General features: G+C 44.2%; 1 protein-coding gene across 2 annotated transcripts in view; it reads left to right on the top strand.

Moving 5' to 3' along the window:
* The window catches only part of DCX (doublecortin), an 85317-nt gene extending 71550 nt beyond the window's left edge, over window positions 1-13767 (top strand). For both annotated transcript variants that reach the window (XM_056359995.1, XM_056359994.1), the window contains exon 7: window positions 1816-13767. In XM_056359995.1, the coding sequence (XP_056215970.1) occupies window positions 1816-1872 (57 nt within the window). In that variant the 3' untranslated portion in view covers window positions 1873-13767. The remainder of the gene's footprint in view (window positions 1-1815) is intronic.
* Window positions 13768-20726: the final 6959 nt, after the last annotated feature.

The raw sequence follows: 20726 nt of genomic DNA, 5'->3' as shown, positions 1-20726 counted from the left end.
GGAAATTGGAACTTGGACATAACTGTCATTGTGAGAGGAGGTCAGTGGGGTTTCTCCTTAGTAATCAGAATGTACCTCTCAGCCCGAGTATGACTTTGAAGGCATTGAGATGAAATTATGGAAGAATAATTAAAAAATTCTGATAGTGGTGAGGTTTTGCAGTCAACCAGCCACAATGTAATCCACTGTGGTTTGGGTTGCATGAGTTAAACCAATTTTGTTTGAGGATTATGTGTTTTCTTAAAGTAAGAAGTGATAGTAGCAGCTGGACTGCAGTTGTTATGATGGTGGAACAAAGCACAGAGAAGTCAATGAGAAGAATCCCCAAAAGTCCAATGGGCTTTGGATTACACCTCTAACATGTTAAGATTTTAGATTGCAGACGTTTGGTGTTGGGGTTGAATGGTACTGGGGGAGCCTGAGGTGGACTTAGGGCTTCTCAAAAATCAGATCTTTAAAATAGTTACTCAGCTTTATTTGACTTCCTATAACAAAGGTATAGCTGAATCCAAATGAAATCTGTTTTCCTCAGGACTTTACTCTGATCTCAGCTGCTCAGCCTACATCTGTGGAAATGCACCGTTTTTAACACAATGGGTCCAGGTTTATTATTAATTTATAATTGAGACCAGGATCTGGCCCATAGTCTGAATTCAACAATTCTTCATGTGTGTATGTCAGCAAAAGTAATGCTGTAAACTGCATCCTTTGCTTCAGCCATCAAGGACCCAAAATGCTTCCCAAACACTGTCTCATTTAGGACTCTGGAGATGGGGTTTGCTTCCTGGTAAAGAGAAGGAAAACTCACCTTCTTTAATGTTTTATGTATGTTTTCAGCTGGCTGATTTATGACCTTTCCGGAGAAGCCCCTAGAACATTGGTAATAGATGGTGACTGCTGAGGGCAAAGCCAATCCATCTATGAGTTTCTCCGATAATTTAAGCCAATCAGCAAATGTGAATGGAGTATTTTAGGTTACCAGAATATTCATGCATCATTGTCTTTCTCCCAGAAGCAATTTCCTGCTTATGATGAAATCAACTTTTTTTCTCCCTAAAGCTCAAATGAGAAATGCTTCGGCTGAGTTCACCAGAAAGTCCTGTATTACCTCTTCTCAGACCAAGGCTGCTGTGAATTTCCTTTCTGTATAGTTGGGCTTTTCTGCATTTTGCTCACAGTTATTACCTGTGTGTGCATCAGAGTTCAAAAAGGTCCAAGGAGAGCTTTAGCCCTTGAACCAGTTTGTGTACCTAGTTCCACACAAAACTCTAAGGAAGTGGATTAAGATGGTTACTCCAGGAAAGCTTTACATTCAGTATTGGATCCAAATAATAAACTTGGGATTATTTTCTTAACTTTTCTAATCAACCAGAAGAGACTTAAAATAAAAAATAAGTCATGGAACATGTGATTTTCCTAGAGGTTTGTCCTAAGGGTATCTGTCAAATCAAGGTAAGACTGTAATGGACTTAGGTTCAAAGAGCCTGTTTAAGGAAGAGTCCTGCTCTTTCATGCATGTGCTGTAATGGACACATCGATCCAGAAGCAATAAAAAAAATACTTTCAAACGTACCACTGAACAGTCATGTTTCTTCTGGTACAAAGATTCTCTTGCTCCACTGTGCAAGTAACCTACCTTGATTTTAGCTTTAAACTGCCTGGACAACTGGTCAGCCCATCCAGTAACCAGTGCATGAGTCTTCTACCCCGTCCCTATGAACTGCACAGAGCTGGGCCATTTGACTGGTTCCTTACACATGACCAAAGCTGGAAACTGATTGTGTGAGTTAACATTTTTCTTCTTTCTTCCTACAGGACTTGTATCTGCCTCTGTCTTTGGATGACTCTGATTCCCTTGGAGATTCCATGTAAAGCGACACACAGCTAAATGTCCATATTGCAAGCTATGTTTAAGATACAGTAGAGTACTTCTGCCAGAATAAGCAGATAGGTGACTGGTGCTTTCAAATCAAAGGACACACAGTTATATGTCATTTTTTTTCTGTGATTTATCCTCTGTGCCACAAATAAACACCTACCAGTCTATAGAGATAGAGGGATACCATTCTTCTAAGTTATAGGGATGCAAAATGGACATTGCGAGACATTTGGGGCCAATAAGCCAATGATCCTGTGCATTTCCCATTTTCTTCTATTATTTCTTCTGCTGCGACTCTGTAATTTTCCCAGTGATAGTAAAGTAGCTCCCCTGGAAGTGTGCAAAAGGATCGCTTGCTGACCAATTTGCAAGCTCAAGTAGAGCAAATTATATTCTCCACCTGTCCAAACTGCCAACGTTTGCCAGCTCACCTGCTCCTCATTTGCAGCCCTGATTTTAGCACTCGCATACTAACTAGTACTGGTTTTATTGTTGGCAGGAAGGGAAATGACTTACTAGTTTGATGTTTAATATGCCAGCAGAAGCTTGGATGAGATTAGGAATAACCATCTAAGGTGCTAAGTAAGGTTAGTATAATAGTGATTCAAATATTGAGATTTTTATGTTTTTTAATGATTAAGCAAAAAAAAAATCTAAGTCAGCTGAGTTATCTGGAGTAGAACACCTTTCACATATGATCCAAAGATACTACTAGCTGGTAAGAAATTTTTGTACCTACCCTATGGTATCTCTCTATCTCTGTTTGTAACAGTAATGCCTTGTGAACAGCCAACACTGAAAACACTGTGAAAATTTGTTTTCAGGTTTGACACCCTATAGGTCACTTTTTATAGCAAAAAAATCAATACACTTTTTATAAAGGAAAACCTTGTATCTGTGTTTTGGGAGTAAGGATTCAAGCTCCTTCTTTTTTATAAAAGCTGGTAATTTTCTTTTGTTTAAAAAACACATTCAGAAAAATGTACAAAAAAAACCAACCAACAACTGCAGAAGAGTAATAACAACAACTCAGTTTAGAAATCTTGTCATCACTGCCAACATAGACACTTGTAGGGGGGGAAAAAAAGGTCAATTCAAAATATTGAATGTTTTGATAGTTTTTGTAATGTTTAAGACTACATATTTGTTTTTTTACACTTCAGTATTCCTAACTATGGCCAGATTCTCTACTTATATAACAAATGGAATTTTGTGGTGTTCAAAACCCCATATTTTACGAAACTCTTCTATCTGACAAGAACAAACTTACTGTACTTAGAGAAACCTTTTGCTTTTATTAATCAGTAATGACTCCTACAGAATGCAAAGTTCATCTATTCACGCAGGGCTGGTGGTTTTTACTACGCCGAAGCTTTGTCATAGGCTAGCTGGCATTGCCTCCCTTTCTCATGGAATAAGCTTTTGATGAAAGTGATTATTACAGAACTTTACCTAAATGAAATCTGTGCAATCAAATCTTTCTTTGTTGCTCTATTTGCCTTTTTTTTTCCAACATGCACACCTATTCCCCATTGCCTTGCAACCCCTTGTGATTAGAATGAATTATACCATTGTGATGTTTGATGTTACATGAATGCTGGGTTGTTCCCAAAGCCACTCCACATTTTGTTTGCTTGCATTGCTGGTATGAAACAATCTGTGCAGGCTGCATCTTTAGAGGTTCGTGTGATGATACGTATAATGCAACTTAAAAAAAAAAAAAAGATATTTATCTGAGAGAGGCCAGGATTGGGAATTATCAAGGGGTCAGAGTTATCATGCACCAAATTTGCACCCAGTAGTCTTAGTGCATGATCATTTACACCCAGAGTTTTGCACAAAATATAATTTGTTCCCACAAGTAACTTCATTTAATTGAGTAACTCTCTGGCTGTGTGACTGCCAAATGATCATTTCACCTACTGTATCCTGGTTTTAGTTCAAAGACTAAGGGCTCATGTTGAAGGTTTGTGGGGAGAAGGATGGTAGGGTAGACAAAGCATAGGTGCAGTAGTCAGGACACCTTCATTCAGCCCTTGGCATTGCTAAACTTAGTGTCTGAACGGGAGCAGGTCTCTTAGTAACCCTGTGCCTCAATCTGTCTATCTGTCCCTGCAGGGACAATACTGTTCTACCTCACTGGGGGTTGTGAGGCCAAATGTTGGTTGACATTCGTAAAGTGCTTTCAGATCCTCTAACAGAAGGTGCTGAAGTATTCTGGGTGCAGATTTGGTTATGGGTGCTAATTTTTGGCTGTTTAATCCTGTGGGTGCTACTGTAGACACTGGTCATGAGCAAATACGACTTTTTAAGCATAATGATGTCAAAGGCCATGCTTATGCTAACAATATTATCCATTGGAGCCTTTGTATTAGTAAAAGCTGTAGTGGGATGGATAATTTGACGTGCTTTTACCCTCTGTTCTGTTGGTGGCAATCTCAGAGTCCCTCCCCAAGTTTCTGCCTTTCCAGGGACCCTGACCCTGGAATGTCAGGTAGTCATGGCCCTGCCTGTTGGAGATGATGGACTTGGACTCCAGTCAAAGGTGTTGTCACTTCAGTGACAGGCGGTTCCTGTCATAGTCAGGGTTAGCATGTCCTACCACCTTTCCTCTGAATCTGCTAAACCAAGAGACCAGCCATGGAATCACATCTAGGTCCTCTTGCTATTCAGTACGGGACACTCACCACAGATCCACCAGGAAAACCTAAATTTTTTGCCATCCATAAGCAGACTGAACTGCTAGAGCTGATGGTGGTAGGAAAGGAGTCTTAGACGTGCTTTTATCTAGTATCCATCAGTTTGGTTTGTATAAGATGAAGCAGGATCCCAAGGGGTGGATGAACCTTTGGAGAGATGGTTGTTGAGGTAGCTGTTGAGAAGTGGTTCCTCTCCTTCCTGCCACAAGTAGTGTTTGGTTATTTGAAGATGCTTTTCCTGGTGGAGCATGCTAAGGAATCACTGAGGCCTTCCTCCTCAGCTGCACCTAGTGACAGAGCTAAAACCTGATCCTGCAAGTGCTTCCTTGGGAGTGGAATTTTGATTGCATGAGGATCATTCTGGAGTGGGGCTGAGCCCAACAATTCCTTCAGGGGATTAGGGGGACCTTCAAAAGGCCTAAAAGAGGAAAAATAAAAAAGTTCAGTGGGAAAAATAGCCATTCAAACCAGTAGAAACCACAAAGAAAATGGTATGAGGTCAAACTCCCAAGTTTTAGAAAGCTGCTTTCTAGGTAGAAATGCCTGGGCAGTAGAAGTCAGTGAGCATTTCAGCTGTAACATATAGTCTGTATTAATGCCAATATTGCATGAGTTCTTGTACAGAAATGCATGTGGAATGTTACCTACATTCAAAACTAGTTATCTTTGGCTTTGTAGGATCCCTAATATAGATTTGAACACAAAGAAAACAATGCACAGGCATCGTACCTTAGTCATTTAAATGTAAGGTCAGCCCTGATTCAGGAAAGAACTTAGACACGCTTAAATTCTAGCACATGCTTTACTCCTGTTGATTTTTCATGAGATATAAGCTTGGGTTTGGTCAGAAAGCTTTCCTGAACTGGAACAAATTAGTAATTACTTTTAATATACTACAGTTCCAGACCCCATGAAATTCTGGAGCAGATGATATTAATTCCACTATATACTCCAGAGTTTACCTTTTATATTTTTTTCTACTTTTACAAGCACATAAAACTCCACAGGATATGAGGATTTGCCATATTAATTCTGCTATAAAAACCCTGTCTAATTTGCCTCATGAGGCTACCTTTAGTGCTTTCAGAGACTAATTGAATCACTGACTGTATTGTTTTAAGACGATACAGTATTTAAAAACAAATTGGAAAGACTCTTGTCGTAGGGCTTTGTTTCTTCAAAATCTGCCTTTATTCAATCGCCAGTATGTTTTAGCAAATTTGCATATACAGTAAAAATACCTGTTTCAGACACACAATCACTAGGAAGCAATTAAGAGCAATCCTGCAAGCATAGACTGATGTACTTCGTATTCATACATTCCAGGGATGGTCTTGACTGCAGAAGATCAGGACAATGCAGCAAAATCTTCACCCTTAGGATTTTTTGTCACATGTAAAGCATTTATAATCCTGAAGTTTCTGGGTTAAAGCCTCATCTGTAATAAGATTTGGAGCTAGTTCAGTTCCACCAGCTAAACAGCCAACCAAGACTCTACACCTTGAAGTAATTTTGAAAGAGTTTGGTAATGGGATTTTACCTTGGTCCGCACTGCAGCAGGTGATAGAAATAGCTTTTGCCTACCATTGTCTGTGTTTCCTATATCTGCACATTATTTACAATTTTCTCAGGAGCTAGAAACACTAATTGTGTTATTTTCATAGACAACAGAAAAATAATTCTGCTCAGAAAACAACTTCCACACCTCTCTTTCATATTCAGCTTACATACATACATGCATGCAGAAAATTGCACACACGGTCTAGCTGTTATTTCTCTCTCATTTGCTTGAAAGTACTTTTGAAGGGGAAAAAAGGGAGGGAGGACCAAAAATTGTGGCAAACAGCAAAACAATGTTACACTCAGGCATTTTTAATGGAAAATAATGGCATTAAAGTGTTAGTTTCTCCTTATGCATACGGATACTGATGAGACTTTCTCGATGCCTTGTTTGCTTTTGCATGCCTTTGAGGTCAGTGCTGGTCTTGCTGCTTCGCAGAACTCCTTGTGAAATTGCTCTGTAACACCATGCTAAATCCCTACAAGGATGCTGTTCCAGCGACAGCCATCCCTGGAAGTTGCATCCTCCCTGCAGGGGCATGGTATGGACTTTACAGTATGACACCTCTTTATTGCAGTGACAGCACATGACTGTCTTTTGTCATTGACTTCAGTGGTACCCCGCGTTCATTCAAGGCAATCGGAGAGTTGTCTTTTACTATAGTAGAGGCAGAATCATTTTGAGAGAAAGGAAGAAAAAATAGCCAAGTAAAGTAGGTATAAAATTAGTCCAGAAAGTGTCTCCTCAAGCTAAGACAATCCACAACCAGAGAAAAGTTATAGAGGTGTGTTTACCACACACAAGGTGCTGATCCTGACCAATATAGAACAAAACAGCTTCTTTTTTCTAGTGGTTAGTTAGGCTCAAAGTAATTTTTCTGGTTGCTGATGGAAGCAGGCTGGAACAGTATTTAGGACTGGTGAGGTTCTTTGTAGAAGCAAATGGATGGCACAAGATGAAGATCTCTTTCTGTCTATCTAGATGGAGAGTGAGGTCAGTCCATCCAACAGGATTAGTGCTTTACACAGGATACCTAGAAGACATCCAGCTGAAACACCACCTTGGTGTAATGAGACCAAGAAAGTTAAGACTTTAAGTGCCTTCCAGCATGCTTTGGGCTTCAGAAGCGGGACTATGCATGTCCCCAACAAGGCCTAGGTAAAAGTGGCCTTGACATAAGGGGGCAGGACAGGCTTTGATTCTTGAGATATTCAGCCCATCCAGCATTTATTCAAGCAGCTCTTGAAAATTACTGTCTCCAAAATCACAGATTTCTTCTGGCTGATGCCTCTGTCCCATCTGTGTGAATCTGAGCAGGCCTCTCCATGGTATCTCAGGAAATGTTAAAGCTGAGTTTTGTGGCTCGCAGTGCAGCAGCTCCTCACTGAGTGTAGATGAATTGGGCTGGGTTCTGCTGCACTGGTTATAGATACTGTTATTCAGATATTCTTCACCCTCCTTTTTTGCTCCTGGCTTGAGGTCTGGTGTCTTTCGTTTTGGATGCCTCCAGGTGAAAGGCTGGGGTCAGCCATGCGTACAGACCCCTGGTAATGTTTTGTTTTGTTTCCTCTGGAACAGATCTAGTCATTTGATGTTTGTCTGAAGGTCTGGGGCCAACCTGACAAAATGTTCAGCAATTTGTGAGTGAGTGGATGGAAAGGCTTTTTTTCAGCAATGCCATTGCATAGCTGCTCTGACGGAATCCTGGTTGCAGGGTAGGGCACGAGTACTATGTCTGCAGGTAAAAATGTGGAGCTGTGGGGTCACAGACCACTGTCCATCCCTTAGGACACTGTTTAGAGAAAGTTAAAAACGCTGACAACCCATGAGCTTCTGAGAATCAAGCCTGGTGGATTCAGCAGTGGGGTTTCAGAGCCACTGGGATTTCAGAGCTATCGGTCTTTGGCATAACTGTGGACAGATCAGTTCTCCTTGTGCCATGGTGTCCCAACGCATGAAGAGCTGCTCACAATACTCACCTCCATCTGTAAGGTGCATTGACATAAGTTGATACATATGGAAGAGCTCGCTCTTGAGATTTATTCATTAGTTAGCAAAGTCTGAAAACCGTATAGAAGCAAACTTTGGTCCGTTGTCTTTGGCAAGTCTTTTCAGGAACTCTGGCTCTCTCAAAACTATGCTGTAAAAATGCTTCATTATTTTATTGATGGTGAAAGACAGACATCATTTTTAGTTCTCCCCAGATCCATGGAGGAGCCAGCAACACCCCTGAGTGCAGGGCCGTATCCACACGCAGCAATCCAATCCTCTCACCTGGAGCTGCCACCTCTGGCCTGAATACAGACCCCTGCCGCCCCTTTTTTTGTTCCATGTCCATGTACATATCAGGGGCAATTCATGTTGCCATTCAGACTCTGGGTCTTGTATTTGTAAATGGTGAGTAAGCCTAACTGTTTCAGTGGCCTTCTACTAAGGAAACAGTGGGCCTGTTGTTGAAACCTTTCTTGTTTAGAAAGTGTTGGTGGCCAGGTGGCTGCATGGGAAGGAGCTGCCTTTCAGTTTCATTGCTTAATGCACTTAGTTGAACTAACCTGTTCTGGCTTTTGCTCTGTACTTCAATGAACTCGGGACTCTGGAGTCCATTTAGAGTGTCCCTAGGTCTGACAGTTTATCACTCAAACAACTGAAGAAGAAGGATGCCCAAAGGGAACTAACAAATCTTTGCAGTAATTAGAGTCTGTTAGCTGAAAAAAGAAAGTTGGCATCATTAGAGAAGGACGCCATGATGGCCAGTGTCATGGGAAACAAAGAAAAAAGACTTTTTTCTAAGAGGGATAGTAGGGGGCATTTGTTAGGAGATATTTACTGAGTGATGAAAAGAGCTTGGCCTTCACAGAAAATCAAATGGAAGGGAAAGCATGAGGCAGAGCACTGGAAATGTCAGTGCCATTGATGTGTGGGAATAATAAAAGACAAAAGCCAAGAAATTCCAGGGACAGACAAAAGGGAGAGGCTGGGGCTAGCTGAGGATCTACAGCTTGGTTCTGGACAGAAAAGCAGCAGGGGTTCTGGTGGCACGCTGAGAGAGTTATTGCCCCCGCAGGTATCTAAGCCAGGATGCCAGCTATCTGCCACAACAGGGTATGTCCCACTCCCAATGGCAGAAATAAGGTCACACTTGGCCTCAGGCAGGAGAACTTGGTTTGAAGTTACTCCCCTGCTCCTGTTTTACTCTCCTGCCACCATGTGTCATCCTTAAAGGGGGATGGGAAGATCCAGTCCTTTGCTGAATGACAGCACCTACCTGCAGTTTGGTTTTATTTTTATTCCTCCCTATCAGATCAGAAATAGAAATTCATCAGCATGCCCTGCCTTGGAGAAGGACAGGCCTGGCACACTGGGGAATTGCAAGATGTGCAAGAGAATAATGAGGGCACCTCTGAACCTCCCATGCCTTCCCACAGAGCTCAGCAAACTCCGGAAAAAGTAGCAACCCACTTGCACCAGGGTGGGTGAAAAGCCAAGGTGCTCCTGGAGGAGGTTACCTTCATTTGCTGTGCAGGCAGATGATGATCTTGCCCATGAAATGCCTAGCCACATCTGTGAGAGCTGCTGCATTCAATAAATCAATGGGAAGTCCATGCTGAACAAGGGGATCTGTGTTTAACACCGGTTTTCTTATGAGATCTTTTTTCTAAAGTCAGTTGAGTTACAAGCTTGTGAATTTAATCCTAAAAGGCAGAACAACTCATTTACCCAAACACATTTTTTGCTGTTTAGTCTCAGATATATTTTGGTTTTTTTGCATAAAGATTGCACCCCTTTGTTTCTATAGATCCTCAGACACTCATGTTATATTGAGTGTGAAACCTAATACACCTAATTTTCTGCTGCTTTAAACAGGCAGAAGCTCCTCTGTAATTAAGGGAGCTGAATCCATTTGGTCCAAGGTTGGTCTCCTATTTCAAAGATTGATTACTGTCAATAATTCTTGTGTGATGAATTACTTAAGTGCAGATTCAGTTTCCTGGGTGACAGCTGCAGACTTTGCAGAGAAAACCTCATTGACCCCAGCTATAAAGTGACCTCTTGTATGAACCTCTAATAGCAAGTTATATGTGGGAGATATTTTGTATAGTTTTGTCATAATGATAAAACTGAAATAGTTTTCTTGGTTGATATATCTTAAAACTTTAGAAATTAAAATTAAACAAGGAACCTTAGCAAATCAGGGCCTCCTCTATATTTTCTGGTTCTAAAGAGTGTTGGCTTAATCTCACTTTACTCTCACTCAGTCTACCAATAGACATGCCCTGAGCCCAGCAGGTTTATTTGAACTAGAAATAACATTTCTATTACTTCCAGTATTTTTCTACTCTAGTCCCAGCTAGTACCAAGCAGAATAGAGATTTATAGTTGGCTAGGTTGTTAAGGAAAAATATTACCAAATGTCTCTGAACGTAAAAAGGAAGGTTCAGTTCACTTTAGGTGACTCATCTAACCTCAAGGCTGCTTTTGATTTTTATTCAAGCTGGTTCTTCCATCTCTATTTGCAACAGTTATATATAGGAAATGGAGATTAATTTGAGTCACATTTGAACAGCGGGGTTGTTGCAGAGCCAAGTGATTCACCTGGCACGTGCAGTCGGAGTGAAACACGTTGGTGGCACCTGGTCAGGGTGGACCTGGACCAAACCCTGGTTCTGAACCCCCAAGTACTGAGAAACCCACGTGCAGGGTCAAACGGAGGAAATGTCTGTAATGCACCAAATGGACCCTGAGCTGGGGTCCAAGCCCAGTTCTTGAAATGAAGACTTTTACCTTTAGAGAATCCCTGTGAAACATTTAGTGGGGTTTTTTTGTTGTGGTTTGGTTTGGGGGTTTGTGTTTGGGGTGGGGTTTTTTGGTTCTTTTTTAAATTCCAGCATGGCTGCTTTTCCCCATCTGCTTCCAACCATTGCACAGCAGATATGGATGGGTTTTAAATTCACTTCCCTTTGCAGGTAGCAGTTGAAATGTAGTGATATTCTGTCTCCCTCTCATGCTGACCACACAGTCGCTGAGGGGCTGCAGAGCACACAGCTTCCCCCCACCCCCTTTACAGCAGAAGAGCTTCTTCCAGATTTAGTGTGATGTCTAATGATGCGTCTCCTTAAAAAGAAGAATGTTTAGGGAATTAATTGCACTGCTAATTGGTGTTTATAGATAAGGTGAAGCAGAAGTATTGAATGTAAGAACAAGAAAGCCTGTGAGTTATAATTACATGCTGAATTCTGACATGTAAAATTGTTGTTCGTTTGCTTCTTATTTAAATGATATGTGATCCAAGCAGCTTTATCACTGTGGCAGTCCTAGTACAGCTGTGCTTATCAACTTAGAAGACACCCAGGCTCTTTTAGAAAGAGGAAACCTGTCTAGCCAAATCTCCTCCTATTCTCTGAAACCACAACACGTTCCCCTCCGTGATACTCTGTATTTTATGACACTGTCTAGTCTAGAAGCACAGGAAAGGAGTATCAGCTTGCTGACTTTGCTGTTACTAGCCTTTGCCTATTTTCTTAATCACAAAATATAATCACAAGCTAGGGTTAGCAGCTCTCATCACATAAGCCCGAGTTCTTCACGCTGCTCTTCTCTGAAGAGCATGAACTGCCTTCACTCACGGCTCTGCGCGCTGCTGCTCTCTGAGCCGCAAGCCTGCCGACAAGTTGTGTTGAGGGAGGGAGATATGCAGCTGAACTGGAACCTGATCATGGATTACTGTCTTAGGTCATTCATTGAGTTTGTATGATTTCGTCATTAATTACAAAGCTGCAATATAATATAACTGAGAGGCCACAATGTATTTTCTATTGTCATTCAGTGGGTGGGGATTGGAGGGGCAGCCGGGTTTAAAGTTTAGCTGGTATACTTTAAACTCTGTGTACATAACCTTGGAGGACATGTGGGTGGTAAGGGTTCAGTTATGTTGTTGGGACTGGTAAATTTCAGTTTGTTTTTGTTTAAATAATAAGGTATTTAATTAATGACATTGTACAAAGAGCTATTAATTTAAATGGTGCTTTTGTTCTCCTAGAACGTATCTATCTAACCTTTCTTTTTGGCAAGCCTGCAGCAATGCTAATCATATCGACTTTTGTACCTTGGGGGAGTGCATGGAAGGGGAGGGGAAATGCTTTTCTCTTCAGACAAATAATGTTGCCCATAGTTAACTTTCTGCTTGACTATATACCTTGAGTTCCCTTTACACTGAATTTTCATGTGAAGTTCTCTTAAAGGGATAGAACAAGCAGAGGTTATTCCAAAAGATCTCAACTGTATCATCTTGTAATATATTGCAGCTTTATGCCAATGATTCCTTGCTTACCTGTACACAGTCCATGCATGTTTTGAACTAATTTTGCATTCTCCATTTGTGGTGAGTTACTTAGCATTTTAACCACCTTTTGTGCCATTCAACTTGTACAGAAAACATTTTTATTGACGTTTTAAAGGGAGGGGGAAGAAAAGAAGAAAACCCCCCTTCTGCTCCCTAGTTGTAGGTAGAACTCAGTTACTTAGCAAACAGATGTAGATGAGTGGTTGTAGTGTTAGAAATGTTAGCTTGCTCGTGAACAAGCTTTTGAGAGTAAATGCATGGTCCTGTACCTCTCTCTTCTTAATTAGCCCTTCCTTTCCTCCTGGAAAGATTCTCTCTCTCTCCCTCTCTCTTCTGTCTTTTTCTCTCTCGTGGTTGTAAAGTACAGATTTGGGCATAAATAAAAGGATGCACAACGAGGTTTGAAAAGCAGTTCTCAACAGGTTCTCTCGGGGAACTTCCTTCTCACAGCGCCTTGCCTTGGCACTTTGATTAGACTCTAACTTTCAAGGTAGAACAGATGGAGATCGGTCATCTGTTGCCTCTGCTTGAACTGGGGAACAAGTTAAATCTTTGGAGGTTTGCGTCACTGGTAAACGATGAGATCTTGCTGATCTGTTGCAGCTGAGGCATGTGGCATGTGGTATATTGGCCGTGGCTTCCACACCTGGTTGCTCTAATGGGACTAGTCCCGCGGCCCCTGATTTGCGGAGTTTGCACACACTTTTTGATTTTCCTGGATACACAGCAGAAGGGGGTGGGGGATGGTATATAGGAATAGGTTGTTAGGGGTTCTGTAGACAACTCCTTCTCTACACTCCCAAGCTCTGAGCTGAGCACGCAGGGCTTATTGTGTATTAGCTGTGGTTCTGTTGGCAATGGAGGACAGAAAACAGTCAAAGTCTTGGAAGAGAGGGGGTCACTCAGGAAGATGGATTTTGTAAGAAATGGACTTAAAAAAAACCACAAAGCCCTGCCACAAACCCACAAAATGTACCTAGATCCACATATTTATCCCTCATGCCTCTTCTCCCTTAACAGAATTTCCTTTTGTTAGAAGATTTGACTTTCTAGAAAAAAATTCCATTTTTGTGAGGTGTTGTGAACTGTTTTTACTACTTGTAATAACCATCCCAGGTCTGAGTATTCTTGTAATGCAATGCCATGCAGCAGAGAACCTGTCCACTTTATAGCTTTGCTCTCAATATTTGTTACTCATTGTTTTCTCATCTAAATGTACATTTGCAAGATGTGTGTAATGTCATTTTCAAAAAATAAAATTTGGTTTCAATATTTAGGCTGATAAAAACCTTTCTGATGCTTTTATTTGGCAAGTGTGTGTTGACTGTAACTTGTGAATTGTAGCGGTACTCATTTATTTTGATTAATCAGCTTTCCCAAATCAGTCCCATTTGTACAAATGCAGAAGAAAGACCGGGGAGGAAATTTTATGGCCCTGAATTAATTAAGACTCGCATCTGCCTGACTGAAGCAGCCCAACCTGTATCAAACCCATCCTTTTGACTAAAGGGGTGGGCTCAGTGTGGGTCCCACTGTAGGAGATACGAGGCAGGTAAGGGCAGCTTGTTCCCTGTGCGCAGCACTTCAGTCAAACCCGTGGATTCAAAACAGCAGAACGTGGCCCCCATCTGAACTCTGCCTTGGCATCCAGGGTCTGGGCAAGGCCTGTACGGTCTCACATTAGCTTTGGGAAGTTTGGTGAGACTCGAGAAGAGGCTGTGTTTGTCCTGCTTTCCCACACAGGCCTGAAAAAGGTCCAAGTTCTTTCACAGCTACCCTGTCAGAACCGCAGCAAAGACAATAACATTCTTCCTCGTAAGCCCTGAAAAATGTTAATAAGGCTTAGACCTCCACATTTAATTATATAGTTCAAGCCACTTTGCTGTTTGTTTCTGCTTCACATCTGCAGAATTAAAAAGCGAGCATGGTGACTCAGCTCTGGCTGTCCCTGCTGTAGACTGGGCTGCTGTGAAAGAGCTCAGATTCTTCCCAATGTTTCATGCTTGGATGGAGCCCTTTATCCTTTTTTGCCTGTGGTCACCACACATCAGCCCAGAGAGGGCTGTGCTCTTTGCCCTCTAGATCCAGAGGAGATGCTGTGCCAACTGGCAAACGGCATCGGGGCTACCAACACATTGCCCCACTTGGTCAATTACTGGCATCATTTGTGATTATCGTGCCATGCTTGGACAAGCCAGCAGCAGCACATACAGTACAGCTCTGTTTGCAGTGAAAGACCACACTAGCAAAACTGCAGTTCCCAGAATAAAACCAGTAAAAGAAAAACACCCTAAGAACAGCCTTTATCTGAATGTGCATGAACTGAAACTGAAGCAAATGTTATTAGAAAAGCAGAACAAGTACTTTAGAAAATACTCTGCTTGTGTCTTTATGGACCCCAAGAGCAAACAAAGCACACTGGTGTCTTTTCTAGGGGCTAGGTATTAGATGAAGTCAATAAAAAACATAAGAGGGGTAGTGCTCCTGCCCATGCAAAATGTTCTGAAAATGGAAGATTTAAAACCCTCCAGCCACTGTGTGCATCTATCACAGCTATTCCAGGGGCTCTAGAGAGTGTTAAGAAGAAACCTAGATGGTGATGGTGTAGCACCAACAACCAGCACTGCAAACCAGTGGATATGAAACTGCTCTCTTAGTATGTACCCCACTGACACACATGATATTACTCCTGATTTACAGTAATGTAAATGAAAGAAAAACTAAGTTTCCAAAGTCCAGCCTTCCTGCTACGTCAGCCCGCATCTATGCAGCTGTGTACATCAGGTATCCCTGAATATGTTGTTTCATCAGCTGAGCAAAACAGTGTTTGTTTCCAAACGATGTAGGTTCAAGTGCATCGGCCCTATGGGGTGTCAGTTGTTCAGACTGAAATAAATGTTTTGGCCTGGTTGGAAAACCTTTGTCTGGTCTCTTGACCTGATCGCCATTACTTGAGGCTCAGCCATCACTCGCTGTTCAATCTGGTTGCAATCAACAAAAACATACTTTTTGCCTGTCAGGCTTGTCAGCTGCAAATGATCCAAGTCTTCTGTGGTTGCTGGCTTTGAACTGTAGCCCAAAATATGGCAGCCAGATCTGTGTGTAATAGGACATTTACTGGGCTCTGTCAGCTTAGCTCTGTGAAATGCTGCACACGGTTGTAGCATCAACTCTATGGCTCGGGGTTTATGCAGCGATACTGAGTCTTACCTTTTCTGTAAATAAAATGCCTTTAAAAGTCAGCAAATCTAGATCATTTACATGGTTTCTCCTACAGCCTGGGCTCTGTCTCTTGTCCTCCACTGCAGCCATGTGCTCCCCCACCCCAGCCTCTCTCAGATACACCTAAACTTCAAAGGTAGGGTTTTCCATGCAAGTACCACCTCTACCATAATGCAGGCTCCGCACACCCACAAACAGATGTGACTGTCCAGACATCCACTGGAAAAACGAGTCATAGCACAGCTGGTGGGGTTTTTTTATTTAAATAAAGCACCACATTAAAAAGGTTTGATTTTACAGCCCCCAAAGTAAATTGTAAGCACTCAGCCTTGTATTTGCAATCTTGTTAATATGAGTAATGCTCACCTGGGCTCCACATGGTACATCAAACAACTGCGCTCCTTGTGACAAGTCTCTGTAAGATTATCAACTGTTGGCATGTGCATAAGGGAGCAGGAGTCATGTTTTATGGAGTATGACTTCAATCACCATATACACACCTTTGCCACTGAAAATAACAATAATCATTCACTGTTAATCTGTATTTTTTATTTACAAGTAGGTCTACCAAATGTAAAAATACCCATCAATGTTTTACATAAATCTGTTCGCCTTGAGATCCCAGAAACATTCCATTTTACAATGACTGTTACTCTGCTTCTCCCTAATCTGCATGGATTAAATGATGCAAACATTTTCGTTAGTTTATATTGCTTTCCTGGGGTTATACTGTAGGGTAGTAAGGTACTGAGTGCCCCAAACTCCACTGATGTGTCTGGGGTTGAAAAGCAGGAAGGATCTTGCAAAATATGTTTACCTTTGGACACAATAAGCAGTGATCAGGAACACAGTTACAGCGATGTGCTGAAACCAGCCTGAAACCAGCGGGATCATCGGAGCCTGCAAAGCCTTCAGGGAAGCACATCTCACTCAAGGAGAAAAGGTGCTGGGTGACATCCCCTCCCCGCTCCTGTCCAAACTCCAGTGTCCAGGCCACCAGCTACGCTGGGCTTTACTAGAGTGATTTGTCATTGCGAAGAAGCATCTTCCCCCAAGGACAGAGAAGCACCTTCTCTCTCCTGCTTTGCTCAGGACAGAGCCCACCAGCCAGGACACCAGTGTGATGCAAGGTGGTGGTAAATATGAGAGCCAGTAAAAGATGCTAAATAAATCAAATCCACTTGTGCTGGAAACCCTTTTATTTTAAGCATAGGTCTTCCTACAGCTGATGCACCCAAATGACGGTTGGCAGTCAAACAGCTGTTTGGAAAAGATTTGAGTTGTTTCTTCTGACAACTGCACTCCAGCCACAATGTGTGTGTCATCTTCTAATTTAAGTGTTCAGAGTGTGCTTTCAGCACCCACATACGGTTATGGGAAATGCCATTAGGCTGGTTAAACCTCTGTTCTTCTAGTCACCGTGAGAGAGTGACAGCCAGGAAGGCAACCGGAGCTGAGGAGAAAAAGGTTCTTTCTGAAGGTCCCTGGCAAGGTGTCAGTTCGGTGACACAGGCTGCCACTCACAGCAGAGAGGTTTCACAGCAGGTTTACTGCTTTTAATGGTATGTGGAGACTGAGGAGCGGTTTAGATCACTAGAAATGATGTTCAGCATCTGTGTTCAGATCTTGGTCTTCTTGAGCCCAGGGCAACAAATCATGAGTTTGACCACCTTCTGTGGTGCACCCTTTCACCATATGTCATAAAATCTTACAATTTAAAAAGTTTCTTTCAGAGGTTGTCACCACAGGCTGGCTGCTTGCTGCTCTCTAGACAACGCATCAGTCAGTGTTCATCCACCTTCTAAAGCAGAGATGTCTGAATGGATATGAGCATTCGTAACCATGAGGAGATCCTCCAGAGAGCTGCAAAAACACGTTAATGGTCTAAACATCCCAGCGGCACCACTTTAATTATATCAATGGTTTATCAGTCCCCTTAGGCTGCACTGCATCTTTAGTTGCCTTAAAAGTTCATGAAAATCTGGACGTAGAAGACATGACTAAGAGGCTGCATACGTCATACAGCGCAACATGGTGCAGAGAGCTGGGCCCAGCAGCACGGCAGCACTAGCTTGGGTCCTGAAGGCAGCACGGCTCCCTTGCAGAGCTGGCTGCTGCACTGCTGCGACCTCGGTGCCTCTGGGACACAGGGTAGGATCACTGTGACACTGCCGAGGCTCGTGGAGAGCAACCAGAAAGACCTTCTTCCCACAAGCAGTATGTTCTCCTCAGATTTTCAACTGCTGATGGAACAGGGGAACTTGGTTGCTCTTTTTGGGGACAGGAGGGGTACAAAGATGCCATTCCCTACTGAAAAATAAGGCAGCAAAGCCAACCTAAGCTCGTATTAGCACAGTGCAGCAGCCTGACTGCAATAACCAGAAAAATTCTCACTGAAGATGCATACACAGCCAAATCTGTAATCAGCCTGTAAATTATGACTCTTGCTATATTGCCTAGAAAGGCAACCAGCATCTACAGCAGGATGCAGCAATAAAGCCTTGATTTTAAATTAACGGATTACCAGCCCGGCCTTTGGAGAACAATGCATTTGTACACCCAGGAAAGTAAATCTTTGGAAGATGCTGTTCTGTCACAAATTGTTCATGCTTTAATTAAGAAGTCTTCATCAGAGAAGAAGATAACTATGAGATACATGAGGGGAGGAACACACTTGATCTATAATGAAATCAACTCTCAAATGAGGTCGCCCACCCACGTACTACTGTGCACATGCAGCAGGAAGATGAGCCAAATGCAGTGAGATGAGGCCAAGCTTTTGTAGCCCTGCAAATTAATAGGTTGTCCTTTGGGTGGAACGGGGAACTGAAAGGGGAGGCAGTGCAGTTACATGCTGGTGAACTTGCGAATAAGGGCAAATGTGTCCTCCTGTGCCCTCCTCGTGCCTCCTTTAAAAGGACAAATTCCTTATGCTAGTGCCTCATGACAAAGTACTGCGGAACAGGCTCCCAGGCACACATGGGCAAGCGCGGCACCCCCCTCATGGCTTATTCCATTAAAGCAGAAACTAAAAACCACCTTTCTGTCCCCTTGACACAGATTTAGATACAGAAAAACAAGCCTGCCCTTAATATCCTCAAATCTTTACATCTAAATGGCTCGAGATACTCTGCTGTTGGTCAGAAAAGTAGATCAGCCATGACTTTAAAAATGTCAGGGAACAGCACTAGGAAAAGACTAATTAGACCAGTAGGCTACAACTCAGGAGAACTGGTTTCAACTCCTGATGTGGTCCCAGTTTCTGTATGACCTGGGGAGCCACCCAGGGCCACAGCCAAAACACAGGGCAGGTGCCCAAAGTGCGCTTAGAATTTCTTTGGATTCCAGGTGCCAGCAGGAAGGATAATCACTATCCAGACTATGTAAAGGAGTTTCACCTGTGTGAATAGCTGCTAAGAGTTACCAGCACCTGGAATCACCAGCACTATCAGTAGCAGAGCTGGGATCTGAAACTGCAAGAAGACAGGCCTTCATTAAAGAACAAAAAAGTCATTGTGTTGTCAAGCGTTCAAGGTAAAACCTCACGGGCTCCAGAGCAGATGCGAGCTGCAAGAGCATTTCTAGGGCAAGTGTTGTACCTGGGAAAACTAAAGCGTGCTGCCTGGGGCCTTTTGCCGGGGGCGCAGCGTGGCTCTGGAGAGGCTCAGATGAGTTCCTGCAGCAGCAGCATCCCGCAGACCGTGAGTGACGGTGCAGATGTGACCGAATCCCCTTCCACCTCCTCCTCATGTTAAACGAGGCTTTGATTTAAGCCTGTTTGAGAAGGGCACTGCTCCTTGAGGTCTCAGCTGCTCAGACGGAGAAGGGAAAACAGTTCAGCCTTGAGAGCTTTTCTCATGACCCTGAGACAGGAACGGCTTTATCCAAATCCCGCTGAGAAACAAGAGCGCTACAGGCAATGTTTTAAATATTTAATGTTTACACAACACTCAGAATACAAACGGCAATTCAAAGAGAAGGAAACCCCTGTCTTCTGCAAGCTCCTTGGGGAGTTTTCTCTTCATGTGTTTTTCAGCATGACTGATGCCTGCCTACTCGAATGGCTGACGGCAGCACATCGCGCTTGCCCTGTGCCTCAAAGAACAGGGCAGGTCCTTGCCTGCCTGCGGGAATGCCACAGCCCTCGGAGAGCACCTGCCAGGTCACTCGTGAGGAAACACCTGCCTCACTCACGAGGCCACAGAGGCACCGCGGCTGGCCCATGGCGGCAGCCGCCTGTGGAAGGGGCCACAGCGCGTCCTCAGCTCCCTGCCTGCCTGCTCACACACAACACGCCCACAGCCCAGGCCCCGGCTGCGCCGAACTCGATGCCCACACGATGAAGGGCTCTCCTGGCCCTTCACAAGGCTGGCAGCACGCAAGGCACCGCCACGCAGAGGAGGCAACTCCTCGACGGCCGCGGCCACCCACGCCGGGCGCTGCCGGCAGCAAAATGGCGGCGCGCGAGGCGGGGCCGCCTGGCGCCAGCGCCGCGCGCCCAGCGTTGGGCGAGGCCGCCACCTAGCGGCCAGCGGCGGCACCGCGCAGCCCCGCCCCGCCGTCAGCCCCGGGGCCGGGGCGCCGCGCTCCCCCCGGGCCGCCCAGCCCTCGCCGGGCCCCCGCGGCAGGGGCTGGGGCTGGGGCCGGGCCAGAGGAGCGGCGGCTGGAGGGAGCCGCCTCGCAGCCCCGGGCCTGAGCGCTCTCTGGGGCAGCAGGGAGGTAGGGAAGGGGTAGCTCTTAGGTGTAAGGGCTAGGCAGCCCTCAGAGCTGCTCAGGGTTTGCAGGGGGCAGGTGCGGGACGGCCCTACCCCCCAGCGCTGAGGGCGGCTCCGGCTGCGGTCAGGGCGCCCGGCCGCCTCCGGCCCTCGCCCCGGCTGAGGAGATGGCGCCCGCGGGGCCCTTCCCGCTCAGGGCGCCCTGCCGGCGCACACGATGGCCGCGCCTCTCCTCAGGGCCTGGCAGGGGTCTGGGGGTGCAGCCATGGCCTCGCCACAGGGCTGAGCAACCGTTCTGTTGCTGGGGCCG

Source organism: Falco biarmicus, chromosome 14 (genome assembly GCF_023638135.1).
Source record: "Falco biarmicus isolate bFalBia1 chromosome 14, bFalBia1.pri, whole genome shotgun sequence".
Taxonomy (NCBI): Eukaryota; Metazoa; Chordata; class Aves; order Falconiformes; family Falconidae; genus Falco; species Falco biarmicus.
Note: the sequence above shows the minus strand (reverse complement) of the source record. Positions and strands in the feature narration are given on the sequence as shown.